Source organism: Abrus precatorius, unplaced genomic scaffold (genome assembly GCF_003935025.1).
Source record: "Abrus precatorius isolate BTA unplaced genomic scaffold, Abrus_2018 Scaffold4, whole genome shotgun sequence".
In the NCBI taxonomy this organism is placed as follows: Eukaryota; Viridiplantae; Streptophyta; class Magnoliopsida; order Fabales; family Fabaceae; genus Abrus; species Abrus precatorius.
The window spans coordinates 9,063,711-9,077,072 of record NW_020874384.1 but is presented as its reverse complement, the minus strand read 5'-3'; the positions used below and the strand labels follow the sequence as shown (position 1 = coordinate 9,077,072).

General features: G+C 30.8%; 1 protein-coding gene across 5 annotated transcripts; it reads right to left on the bottom strand.

Annotated features, from left to right (window-relative positions):
- Positions 1-1,048: 1,048 nt before the first annotated feature.
- On the bottom strand, positions 1,049-8,728 carry LOC113864560 (trehalose-phosphate phosphatase A). Of its 5 annotated transcripts, XM_027498413.1 has the most exons (13): positions 6,547-6,885; positions 6,215-6,295; positions 3,454-3,938; positions 3,222-3,362; positions 3,049-3,120; positions 2,768-2,896; positions 2,594-2,650; positions 2,402-2,503; positions 2,216-2,293; positions 2,031-2,100; positions 1,877-1,947; positions 1,693-1,785; positions 1,049-1,498 (listed from the first exon to the last, which is right to left on the bottom strand). In XM_027498413.1, exons 3-13 carry the CDS (start codon positions 3,748-3,750, stop codon positions 1,436-1,438), a joined length of 1,173 nt encoding a protein of 390 aa, XP_027354214.1. In that variant the 5' UTR covers positions 3,751-3,938; positions 6,215-6,295; positions 6,547-6,885; the 3' UTR covers positions 1,049-1,435. The 5 variants fall into 5 exon arrangements, with proteins under 5 accessions (XP_027354214.1, XP_027354215.1, XP_027354211.1 ...); XM_027498414.1 differs by lacking the exons at positions 6,215-6,295; positions 6,547-6,885 and adding an exon at positions 8,718-8,728 and having other exon boundaries at positions 3,454-4,012; XM_027498410.1 differs by having other exon boundaries at positions 6,215-6,656.
- Positions 8,729-13,362: the final 4,634 nt, after the last annotated feature.

Here is a 13,362-nt window from a genome sequence, read left to right as displayed (position 1 = left end):
TATATTAAAATTGTTGCTATAAGATTGCCAGTAAAAAATCTCAACCATTTATATTTTTTATACTACATCCAACCGTTCAAAAAAGCTTACTCACCCATGCACTACATATTTTCTAACTCATGTTAGCCTTTATTCAAGTTTTAATTAACTATTGTCTACTAATATAATGAAACTTCGTGTTTGTTTGTGTACATGCTTCAAAATTAGTGGAGTAGTGTTTGTCTATTTTTTAAGGGAAACTTTAGAAAAGACAAATATTCATTTTAGTTTTTGAATTATAAATGTTGATAATCTAAATTAAAAGTTTTAAACTCTTTTTTTTTTTCATTAATTTCATAAATATATATTCATTTTCAATATTATTTGAAACTAAAAACAAATAAAATTTTGTAAAATTTAAAACTAAAATTAAAGATTAATAATAAATTCTTATGCTTTTAGTTTTAAAAACTAAAATAAAAATGTAACTTCTAAAAAAAAAAAGATCAAGACAACCACCTAAAGACAGTTTTGGAAGTGAGGAACAAACTTTGTTACCTACCACATATTCAGGACTCAATTTCAATATTCAAATGTTCCTTTGTATTATTATTACTTTGGGTTACCGAGGTCCACGGTACGTGTAAATTGAACAGTTCAATCTAGAGTGACACGATTTATTAAGAGACGTTTAATGACAGCAACTATTTTTAGTGATTATGAAACCGATGTTGGCTTGTAATACAAGTGGAGCCTCAAACATTCGTGCATGGAAACTTTGTCTGTTTTCTGTTACCGATATAATTGGTCACTTTCCATTGGCAACTCTAAGCCCATTATAGCTCTCATTCGCATTCGGCTTTATAAGCATCCCACTTCACAATTGCCTCCCTCATCATCTAAGCCATTGGATCCCTTCATATGTGGGGGAGTTAGATACAGACAAAAGATACCCTCCAAAGCTTGTGCCTTGCATTTTCTTTTTCATTACAATTTAAATTATTGGAGTGCTATCAAACCCATTAACGTTTTTGTCTATGGGCAAAAGTAGCTATCACGAATATATTATCAAAAGCTATCCCATATGTTATTCAAACACAACTACATGTAAAAAAATAATTAACAAATGAATAATAATGCTTGTAACTCCCGTTTCAGTGGTTAGATAGTGTTCAAAACTGAAGCAGCAATGATTAAACATCAATACACTTTTGAATGGGAGAAAAAAAAAACTCAACATATTTTCTTTAATTCTTTAAGATATTTATAATTATGAGCCAGGAATTTACAGTTGCCACAGGAGCAAAACAACTAGGTAGCGACAACGCTGTTGTTACCATATAAGAGGTCTTCTGTGCGTTAAATCTGCTCCAGGACCTCTTGGAATGTTTCCGAGAAAACCGAAATCGGAAAAGCTATTTTTATTAGTATAGCAGAGTATACTCTCCTCTATACACTATATAAGGCTTTTTAAGGGGCTTGATTTCCATAAAACAAGTGACTTGAGAAATTCCATGACCTGCAGATACAATATTAAGGTAAATTTATGTTGGGAGTAAATAATACCAAGATGCACAACGAATTAAACCTAAAGATCTACATAGTATTTTCTGTATCTATTGCTAACAGCCTATTTAATACAAATATATATTGAAGAAATATCATCAAAACTTCCAAACAAAATACATAAACTCGGTTAAAAATGAGAATTACCTCTGATGGATCACGAAGAGAGTAAATTGCGTTGCTTTCTTTTGGAGCTGAAGACACCAAGATTCCATAACCTTTATTTCCCTCTTTCAACACCTATTACAGGTCGTTTGATATCAGTATCAAAGAAACCAACCGAGCAAAAGGATATACTTAAGTCCGATCATCATAAACAAAAACAAATTACCTTGAATGCATCTTCATCAGTCCGATCATCTCCAATATATATAGGAAGCACATCATCACAATTGTTAAGTCCTAGAAAACAATATTTAAAATGTCACTGACTGCAAAACAATCGATTCCGATCTCTAAAGAAAATAAACAACAAATGAACTCACCAAGTGAGTCGAGCAAAAATGTGACAGCTTTACCCTTATCCCAGTTAATCACAGGACGGACCTCTAAAACCTGAAAATTAGCAAAGCAGAAACTACAAATCACAAAATATCCTCTATAAGTATTGAACAGTTGAATCTCCTAAAAAAATGACTCAAAAAGTTGCCTTTGGCTCTAAAACCAGTACCTTCCGCCCATGAGTTAATCGCAACCGTGGATAGTCCTTCAGAACATCATGAACTCGCTGCCCCACCAAATCCCAACTCTGTGTATTAAATTAAAAATGCTTTTTTACAAACGTAGCAGGTAACAAGTTCATGAAAGGTAAATCAACTTAGCAGAATTTTGTTAAGGAAATGAACAGACACCTAACCTTTTCATCAACATTGCGGTAGTGTACAGATACACAAAATTTATTGTTCTCAACTTTTGCTCCTTTAATGTCTTTTGTACACCCAACAAGGGACTTAAATACCTGTCCAAATATGAGCTAATCAGGATAACAAGTCCCAGTGAAATAAAATATGGAAAGAAGATTCATGGTACTATTTTTTCCAACGCCTACCTCATTAATCATGGGCAGGAATTCAGCAGCAGGTTGGAATAAATTAACTTCCTTACCCTGTAAATTTAAAAATCACCATAGGGGGAATTTATTAAGATAATTGAAGAAAGAGGATGGGAAGTACACGAGAGACTCATAAAACAGATGATATATAGAAACTTTGAACCCCAGTACCTGCTTGTCCGTAGACCTAATGATGCAGTTAGGGTGACTATCAGATACAGATTGCCTAACAGGTCCAATGATGTCCATCCCATGACTACCAGCATAATAGAGCTCTGTTAGTCCTACAAATTCATATACCTGAGCCAACAAGGATGATACTTAAGTTAGAACCAACAACTGACATGGAAGCTTCATGTGAGCAGGAGAGTATGCAGTTGTGTTCATCAAATAGATAAGGGAATTAATAAGATAAAGAGATCTGTCTGTGTTCTATAAAATATATCATCTACCTTGTCACGACTTCTTCCACTAATTATTGCTGTTGGAAAATATTCTGCCACCTTTTTAACGGCAGCACGCATCTGCAGAATTTACAGGATCAAAATCAGCCAGAAAAAAAATGACAAACGAACAAATCCCAATTGAGGTCATGGATAGTAAAACCATGGAGAATACAACATACATTGTCGGACATGAAAGCACAGTCAGGATTATCCACAATTGGGGAAAGAGTTCCATCATAATCCATAAATAACGCGATTCTTTTTCCCTTTGCATAGTTTGTGATTTGGTCAAAAGATGTAAGTGCAGATGGATATTTTAGCTGTGAAATTAACAAAATGGACGAAGAAATAGCATAAATAACCTTGCAATTGAAAATTTCAGAAACTAACCAAAAGGGAAGTATGTAATACCAGCCAGGTAAAATAAGAACTAGTAGTATCAGCATCAGATGATGCAAACCCATGACTAACATCCTTCGTTATCTTCCTGGCTGGAGGTGATGATGATTTCATGGCATCCAACCAACCACTAGAACGAACATCTTCAAGAATTCCTGTCTTCTTCCTCGGGATATTCAATAACATTCCATGTGGAAAGGTTGCCCCAGTATGGGAGTAAGGCAACAAACCGGAATGCACACCCAGTCTAGACTTTGTTACGGGTGCAGCATCAGTGAGAACAGGAGTATGATTCGACTTTAAGTCCATGGGATCCAGGTTTATAAACCAGTTTACAGTGTAGCAACAATGTAAGAAATTTAAGGAGTATTGAGCATCAATCAAACTAATACCTATCAGATTTCCACTTCACCCAACTCTTTTATCAATAAAAAACCACCTCTTTAACGTTTTCTTGTCACTGCTCTTGGGGTAACAGTCCATCAACTGCTGAGCTCCTGAGAAAATGATCATATAATTGAATTAGTTTAAAGTACTTGGGTATCAAGTGACATAATAATTGAAACAAGAGCTGCAGGCATGTATTGGAAAAAAAAAATTAAATTGGAAATTTTGGAGCCCTAATAAATGTGCATCCTTCACCGGAAGTGAGAAGAAACAACACACATAAAATTGCAATGATCAAATATCAAACGAATAAATAACAACGATGCTTGAGATATATGAAAGTTACTATTAAACACATGAAGCAAGACTGGGGAGCATGGAGGGGAAAAGTGAAGGAGACAGTTTTAGAAACTGTAATCAAAAGCATAATTATATAACTTGATTTTGTATTTGCCAATTAAAATAAATAAGTAAAAAGAAAGGAAGTGCTGCTGATTCTTCCTATCATTTATTGATCAATTCATAGAAGGATGCTTTAATGATTGTCTAAAAATGCAGTTCACTAAAATCCAAATAAAGACGTTAAAGAGTCCACCTACTTGTAGTGAACTAAATATACACAAAGCACAAGTTGACATTAATTGACAACTAACTAAACATTATTGAGACTAACCTTGAACTGTGGCTGAGTAATACATAGGAGTTAGGATCATGTATTTTTATATGAGAAAAGTGTGAAGGCATATAGGACAATTGTGTGTAACCAAGATAGTTGAACACACTTTAATGCTTTTGCAATAAGCATATAAAAAGGAAAAATTTAGCAAAATGGAAAAGGAAAATTAACAACTTTTGGATTTTATCCTTGATTATTGTTTACAAAATTGAACAGCAAGAGCTGCTAATGAACAAAAGAATTTGTACAATTTTCACATGATCAGTCGCTTAACTAACTATATTGACGAAAAGAAAACCCATCCTCATATGACTGGAAACAGGTGTCAAACCTTCTTTCAGATTCAAATATCTCCATATAAATTCAATTTCCCAAACCTAACAGAGAGGGAAAAAAAACTCATTTTAAGAAAATCAAAACATAAAATATCCTGCCTGATTACTAAAAGACGCTCCTAGAAGATTTCAATCAGCACGAATTCAAGATAACAACAATGAATGTTCGAGATATTTCTTCAAGGATAAACAAGCTTATTACATGGTCTATATATTAGCAACTATTAAATATGACAAATGATAGAAACCACTAGGAAGAATGACTACAACATGACGCAGAAATATAAAGACACACACCAAACTACACTAAAAAATATCAGGAAACAAAAAGATGAGGAAAAAGCAAAAAAAAATCTAACACTACCGAAAAATAAAAGATAAAAATTTGGAACAAATAAAGTATGTTAAACTGTTGGTGATTAATGAAACAATTAAGAAAACGCTAATTTTCTGCGTAATGTAAAGTTGTACTACCCCACCCAGTGGACAGGAAAGAAAACAATACCATATGCAACCACACACCATGGGCCTACAAAGCGTGGGAGTCAATAATACAAATGGACCCAACACACAAAAGATTCTGCGATGAAATAGACAAACTGGCACACATTATCAATAAACATTGACAAAGAATAAAAAATTTCCAAAACTTTGTAGGGCACATTTCGCTCAAACGTAAATTCTAGCACACAAATATTTCCACGGTGTAAATTTAAAACGCTCAGAAAGACAACCCACGACTGGTAAATTGAAAACAGAGTGATGTAGACTTGAGAATTTGACATTTTGCTCATTTTATGTACATTCTACATTATTTTAAATGGTTGAGAATAGTTTACACGTTGCGGACAACGAACAATTAGACTCAAAAAATCAAGGTTGTAAACAAACAACATCACATCAGCTTAATCAAAAACAGCTCCAAGGCAGACAAATCAGAATCAACAGTGGACAGTACCCATCTCGCGGTCGGAAAAACTGAAAAAACTGAATTAACCAATCACCCAACGATCGGTCAAAGTAGACGATGATTCGCCAGAAAAAGAAAAGGATAAAAAAAAACATTTTTTTTCCAATCAAAACGAATTTTAAAAGAAGAAAAAGGTGGCTTAGAATCCTAGATTCTGACCAGCTCCAAAAAGTTTTAATAAGAGATTGAATAAAGCGAAGGTAACACGAAACGTTCACGAGTCAAAACGGCACCGACCCTTTTGAATGACTAGCAATTCAACCAATCAGCAGCGAAACAAAAACAAAGCAAAAAGCAACCATACAAATTGGAAGCCAAATAACAGAACCTTGATTCGAAAAGGATTCTCGTGAGAAAGAAAAGGGGCTAAGAAGAAGAGATAAAAAGCCAATAACCATAGCTTACCTAAAAACCGAGCTCCAACCACGAGAAGAAGAAAATGAAATTGGTCATTAATCTTCAGAATGCAGTTTCTCGTTGAATAAGCTTCAAAAGCGAAAATGAACCACCGATCAGAAGTGGAATAGCAAATTAAAAGACACAAACACCGATATTTTACGTTTGGCGGCGAACAAATAAAATAACTGAAAAATAAAAAGAAAATGAAAAGCGAGAAACAGAGGCACGAGTTGTTCGGGAAAAGCTAAAAATGTGTAAAATTATGGGCAGGGAGAGAATATGGAAGGGAATGCGTTATGTGTGTATTTTGGGGTAGAAACATGGAAACATATAATCACCTGAAAAACAGAGGAATGGAAGGGAAAACGGTGCGCAAAGCGGCGAGGTTGAGGAGGGAGAGAGAAGAAAGAAAGATGTAAATAGGAACTGAGGTATTTATAGCGTTTCGCTTCTCACGAAACGTGCTTTACAAGGAAACCTTTCTCGGTTGTTGAATTAGGAAACACCACCAATAAAATACGCCCCCAAAATCTCCAACTACATTCCGATTCTCGACCTTGCGCGTTCGTTACACTTCCAAATCTAAATATGGCAGCGCGTTACGGCAGTTGACGGCGCGTGGGTTCCTTATGATTAACTCATAACCCAAGTGCCAAAAGCGAAGATTTGATTTTATTGGTTCGCGAACCATTTTTTTATTCAGATAAATCAAAACGGAAGGGCAAATTCACGGGAGTGGGTCCCGCGCAGTATCTGGCGACACGTGGCCAAGCAAGGCGCGTAGGGACACGTGTAAATGAGACGAGGTCGACGTGGCCACGTTCGGGGAGGGGCCACCACGTACGTGGGGACGACGTGAGCGAGCGTGTTGTCGCTTTCGGGGAACGAGTGGGAGTCGTCGGTGACGGTGGGTATTGTCGGAGACAGCCAGTCATAAGGTCCCACGTGGCACTAGTGGGGTCCACTTCGGGAGAAATGATGGCCTCATAATCAGATGAAGTGGCATGGGATGGGCCTTCATGCAAGAGCCGATATTGTCAACCCCCATCAAACGGACACGTGTCTCAGTAATAATAAATAATGCGGTCAATTTCTTTTAAAATTCACTCTTATTTTCCCTCGTTTGTTTCTTAATTAGCATGTAGCCCTGCATCGTAACAACTTTTTTTTTTAATTAATATAATATTTATTTAGAGGAAAGTAAAAAATAAATAAAAAATATTACAATATCAAATTTAAATCTTTCATTAGTTTAAAAAAGTAATTACAAGTTTAGATGAAATAAAATTTAATTTTTAAAATTATAATACAAAAAAGTTCACATTTTAATTAAAAAATATGCATATATTATTTTTCAGCAAGATATGTTTTATGATGATTTAACAATCTTTCTTTAATTACTTTTTTTATATTTAAAATGTGATTAACATATTTATAAAATGATAGAAACAATTTTTATTATAAAATTTATAACATTCCTCAAATTAGAGTAATCTGATCGATATTTAATATTTAAATTAAAAGTTATTTTTATTTTTTAAAATATAACTATAAGTTCAATATGAAAAGTTTTCTAAGACTCTTATAAGTTAAAGGTTTTCTTAAGCTATTAAGATAAATTAAAAATTTTGATCAGTCTTTTAACGAAACTCCTTATTAATATGTTCATAATAGTAATAATATTTTTAAATTAAGATTTTTTTTTCTAGCAATACAATCAACATTTTTTACCCTTTATATCCACCATAATGTAGCTAAAAATAAGGAAAAATTTATTTTATATTGAGTCATAATCCAATTACTAACATCAAAGAAAGTTGCAAATCCTTCAATCCATATACCTACACAAACTCATATTTCTTAAATTGTCAAACTGTTTCTATGATGCCTTAAGTCAAGTTAAGAATTTAATCTTTTTTCACACCAGAAATACACCAAATCTCCCTCCAACTAATGTATTTGTACGAAGTTCTCCTATCAACAAGTTAGTTAAAATCATGTTTAGTTATATAATTTTTATCTAAATTACTTAACCAGGTAGACTTATCATCAAATGACTACTAATTGATAAGTTAAATTGATAAATGACTGAAATAATTAATGTTGGTATCATAGTATTAATTTGAGAAAAGTTTCACTCTTATTGGATTCAAATGTCCTTAACATATAGCTCTATGTCTTGAATGTCAGTATAGAAAGTGCAATCATATAATTTACTTAATTCTAATAAGTCATGATACCATAAGGAAACTTATCGAGTAAAAAAGTGAACTCATCTCTCATAATTTTTAGCCTTCTTAGTTGTTTGTCAATGTGAGACCCTCCATTTTATTATAATCTAACAAATTATTTTTTGTCATATACTTTTTTATAAGCAATTGGATGTAAAGTTTTGTCTTTTTTGTTCATCATAAGTATTTTTACTCAATAAAGTTACATTAGGTTCCCTAGTAATTCTCAAACTAAATTCACCATTTTAGATTTTACAAATGATTATATCCTAATTCACCAAATCAATTTCTTTTTCATCATTATTCTTCTAAAAGAAATCACACACACATGGAGTGACAAACAAATTAAAATAATTAATATAGTTATAGATTGTATGTTGGGATTGTTGTAATAATTGACTTAGCTAGAATTAAACAACCTATTTTATTAAGGAAACTAGGCTTATAGTTAGCAAGCTTATGTTGAATTTTCTCCACAATGAAATCAAATGTTTTCTTTTTCACCAAGAGATAATTATTAAATTAATTTATTTTATTTTATAAAAATTTATTAAATAGTGTAAGTATTTAAAATTGATATAGCATCGATAAATCTTAACTATATATATATATATATATATATATATATATATAATTTAAAGAAAATATTATAAAATAAATCAAATTCATAATGGAAAGACAAAACAAATTAAAACCAAATAAGAATTAACATTAAGATTTCGTTTATGTGTAAAATAAAATAAGGTAATAAAATATATTTTATTTTATTTTATATTTGACATGTTATAATATAGATTTGATTTGATTAAATGAAAGTTTTAAAAAATTAAGAAGATAAAAAATAATTTTACTCAAATAGATTTTTTTATTTAATTATTATATATTGATTATTGGTATCCTTTTACGTAAGCCGGACGAACCCTAAAATTATGGAGTGACAGTGATAATAAGTTTGGGTAATTTAAGTTAGACAATAGCACAACCAGCAGGTTATATAACAGCATGAAAAACTATGAAAAAATTAAGATTACTAAGTATGTTCCCTTGTGAAACAAATCCACATCAACATTCAAAATATCCGCATATGCTCTACCTGCATCACAATTCGATCGAGTTTCTACAGTTCAATTCCAAACCTATAATCAGTCTCATCTTTACTGCCATAATTGCAAGTGGTGACTGCTGAACATCCTTCTATGCACCTCCAAAATGAGCTGTTTTCCTAACAATAAAATGTCACTTTGCGTTCTCTGACCCCACCATCAGATAGAGATATCTTTTTTGGACACCTTAATACAAGTGTCTCTCAGTTTTTTAGCTCTATTTACAACACAACTCCATCACATAAATCCCTCACGTTTGATTGAGTTTGCAAGCATGATGTCATCACTACAATAAATTTTTCAATCAAACCAGTTAAATTCAAGAACGCCAAGTTTGGCGGTGAAAAATAGGATTGCATAGCCTTTCCTAATTGCCAACCACGACTTCTTTACCACCCGACTTAGACCATATCGTATATGATTCTTAATTGCCTTCAAATTTTTAATCATTGGAACAAAAGATATACGCCAATCTCGTAAACTTACGCAAGTCTTCCCGTCTTGTGTATACAATTCCTTTGATAATCACTAAGTTACAAGTTTGAATGATGAAGTTTTAAATTTGAAGTTTTGTATCAAAATTCTTATTGAAATTAATTTTATAGTGATATTTATATTTTTGAGTCAAATCAAATTAACTCCCACAAAAAATATTTGTAGCTTAAAGCGAAACGAAAGGAGAGGAGAAAATTCATCTGAGACACAGCAGCATGATGACGACAACTATTATTATTTCTAATGCAACCTTTGCATCATACAAGTGTGAAAGCTCTCCTAATCTGTTGCTTCACTACCATCAATTTAGTTTGCTGTCTCCATCAATTACTGTGATACAAGGGTTGGCAAGTTATTCAAATGCGAAAATTCGGAAAGCAATACTTGTCCATAAGACGAGAAGGCTTATTTAGATAAAAATAGTAGCAAAGGATTTTTGTAACTATGTAGATATGTGTGCATCGACTCCCTTATTTTCTTTACGATTCATAACAAACAAGTTAACGTCATTGATTAAGTCGTAGCTGGTATTTTGGCAGTTGATAAACCATGAAAATTTGAAAATGTGGAAATATATATGGTCACAAGTTTCAGGTAGAAAATAAGGTGCAAAAGTGGGGTCGAAATTGATATAAAATGAAATATATTTTCAATCAAATAGTTAAGTGTGATAACAACATCTGCATCCATATATGTGAGGGGTGGATATGACCATACGTTACTCTAAAATATCATTTCATCGCATTAAAGTAAGCGAGGGCTTGAACTTCAGTGGACCCTTTACCAACCTCAGATTCTAGGCACCATGGTTGATCCAAGGCCTTAATCTCGATTCAGTATACACATTCGTTAGTTTTTTCAACCTGCTGCATTTCAATTTCTAACATTAATTAGAGATTGCATTTTATTCAATTTCAATCTGCATCAATCTCCTTTTGTTTTCATATTTTAAATGACTTTTTTCATAGTAGTGATTAAAAGCCATTAATTATTTTCGTTACATATGAATCATATAAAAAATTGAAAATAAAATAAACAAATATTAGAGAGAAATGCGTTAAGATTCGAGATTCGAGGTCTGGCTTGCGTGTGTAAAGGTTTGCATTGACGAGAAAGTAATAATTAAAATTAATTAATTTGTGGGCCCAATCCGAGCTGGCAACACGAGTAGTTGGTCAAATACGATGACGTCATCGAAAACTAAAATGGAAAATCCCGTTTGAAACTGTTGTGTGTTTGAAAATAATTAACATTGAACGGCGTAATATCAGAGCGCACTTTACAGTTCAGAGTCATCTGTTTAGGGCAGCAGTCACCAAGCCTCTGGAAATTCCAAGAGAGGGCCTTCTAGACATCTACAAGTCTACAACTCACATTCCCATGCCAAAAAGTAAAGGGACTTTGCTTTATTTTTAAAAGATAATTATTAATATCTTTTTAGAATATTAAAAATAAATGTATTAATTAATTTTTATATTTTTACTTATTGTAAAATTGCATTATTAAATTATTTTTTTGTTTAGTTTAACAACTTGTGCAATATATTGATTTTTTTAGAATAAATGTATAAATAATTTAATAATTAAATAATAAAATTCTATATTTTAATAAATAATTATATATATAATAAATTTATTTTGAATAATAATTTTATAAAATTTATTTTTGACAAAATTTTATAATTACAAATAATATGCATCAAAATATAAAGATTTAATAAAATTAATTTATTTTGTAATTTTAAATTAATATCGTATTCGATATCAAATTGATCAATTAAATTTTTTTATATACATGTTTTAATATATTTAAATTTTTTTTGAAGAGATAGCAAAAATCTTAATTTTATTATTATTCATAAAACATTTTCCTCTACAATGCGGGGGAAGCCAGTTGTTTGAAATCTAGATACATAGTTTGTTTCAGTGTAAGGAAAAATCAAATGGCCACGTATTAGAAGGAATTTAAGCAATATTATAAAATGTTAATTAATTTTATATTGATAGATACTTTTTTAGTTTAAAATATGAATTGTAAATTGTTAAGTAATCGAAATATAAGATACGATATTATAAAGTGTGACATGAGTTAAAAAATTATTTTAATAAATTTAATTTTTTTTAAATTTCTCTTTAATATTGTTAATTTATATATTTATATATTTTTAAAATTGTATTAAAAATATAGAAAAAACTGTGTAATACACGAAAAACATATTAATTTATATACAAGTATAGAGAAGTTTTCAATTTATAGCTGGAAAACACCTAATTCAATACTACAAATTGTTAAGTCAACAAATTTGAACCTATTTCATATAGCAGAGAGGAGTGACAGAGAAGAATGACAAGCGAAAACGTGCCAAAATTTATGGTCGCCAATACAATGACAGACTCAAGTTGTCTGTAAATTAAACAGATAGGTCATAACCCGTATTTATGCATATGATGGGAAACATGTATATCATCAAAAGTTGGGTCTTTTCTTTTTGCACCATCCTTTCCAAATTTAATTTTAAAAATAATCAATATCTTTCAACACTTTATTACTGAAATATGAAAGAAAAAAAGTTAATTGCATTTTTATTCTTAATGTATTTACAATTTTAATTCCTTACAGTTAATTTATCTAATTTTTTAAATGTGTTTTTTTCCTCTTAATTGTAATTATTCATGTTTAAGTTGTGTTTGGACGAGGTAATTATAAATTTTTAAAAAATTTATTTTTTTAAAAAATTTAAATTAGGAATAATTGAATTTCTTTTGTTTTAAATCTTTTTCTTTAAAAAGAGTAATTAAATTATTTATTTTTTAAAAGATAAAATTTTCACTATATTTCAAAAATTAATTAAAAATATAAAATTTAAATTATTAAATTAACTATAACTAAATAAAAATATGACTGAAACATACAATAAATAAAACAATTATAAATTCTCACTATTTTCTTAAAATTTAAAATTATTTGATTTTAAGTCTATTAAAAATTTTACTAAAATTTTAAAAATTTTAAATTCTTTAAAATCATTGTCCAAACAACAAGTGGCTTTTTTTTTTGCCTAAATAAAGTAATTTGAGAAATTAATTCCCAATATAGGATAATAGGAAAACAAATTTCTTAATTGGAGTAGGAATAACTAAGTGTTGTGAAAAGTTTTATCGACATATTTAAAAAAAAGTTATTGTTAGTACAATTTAATAAATACTAATACTAACTTTTTAAATATAAAAATAACAGTGTTGGGTGATTAAAAATTAACATCTTTCTTCCTATCAATTAGTGTCCTTTGTGTTGCCAAATAAGAAGATAACACTTGTGTGTAAGC

Bases quoted from the DNA above. Each gene is read 5' to 3' on its own strand.
- LOC113864560 (XM_027498414.1), bottom strand. From the start codon at position 3,750: ATGGACTTAAAGTCGAATCATACTCCTGTTCTCACTGATGCTGCACCC. The intron at 3,121-3,221 runs GTATGTTGTATT...TAAATTCTGCAG, and splicing joins GTGCTTTCATGTCCGACAAT to ATGCGTGCTGCCGTTAAAAA. The intron at 1,948-2,030 runs GTGAGTTCATTT...ATTGTTTTCTAG, and splicing joins ATTTTTGCTCGACTCACTTG to GACTTAACAATTGTGATGAT.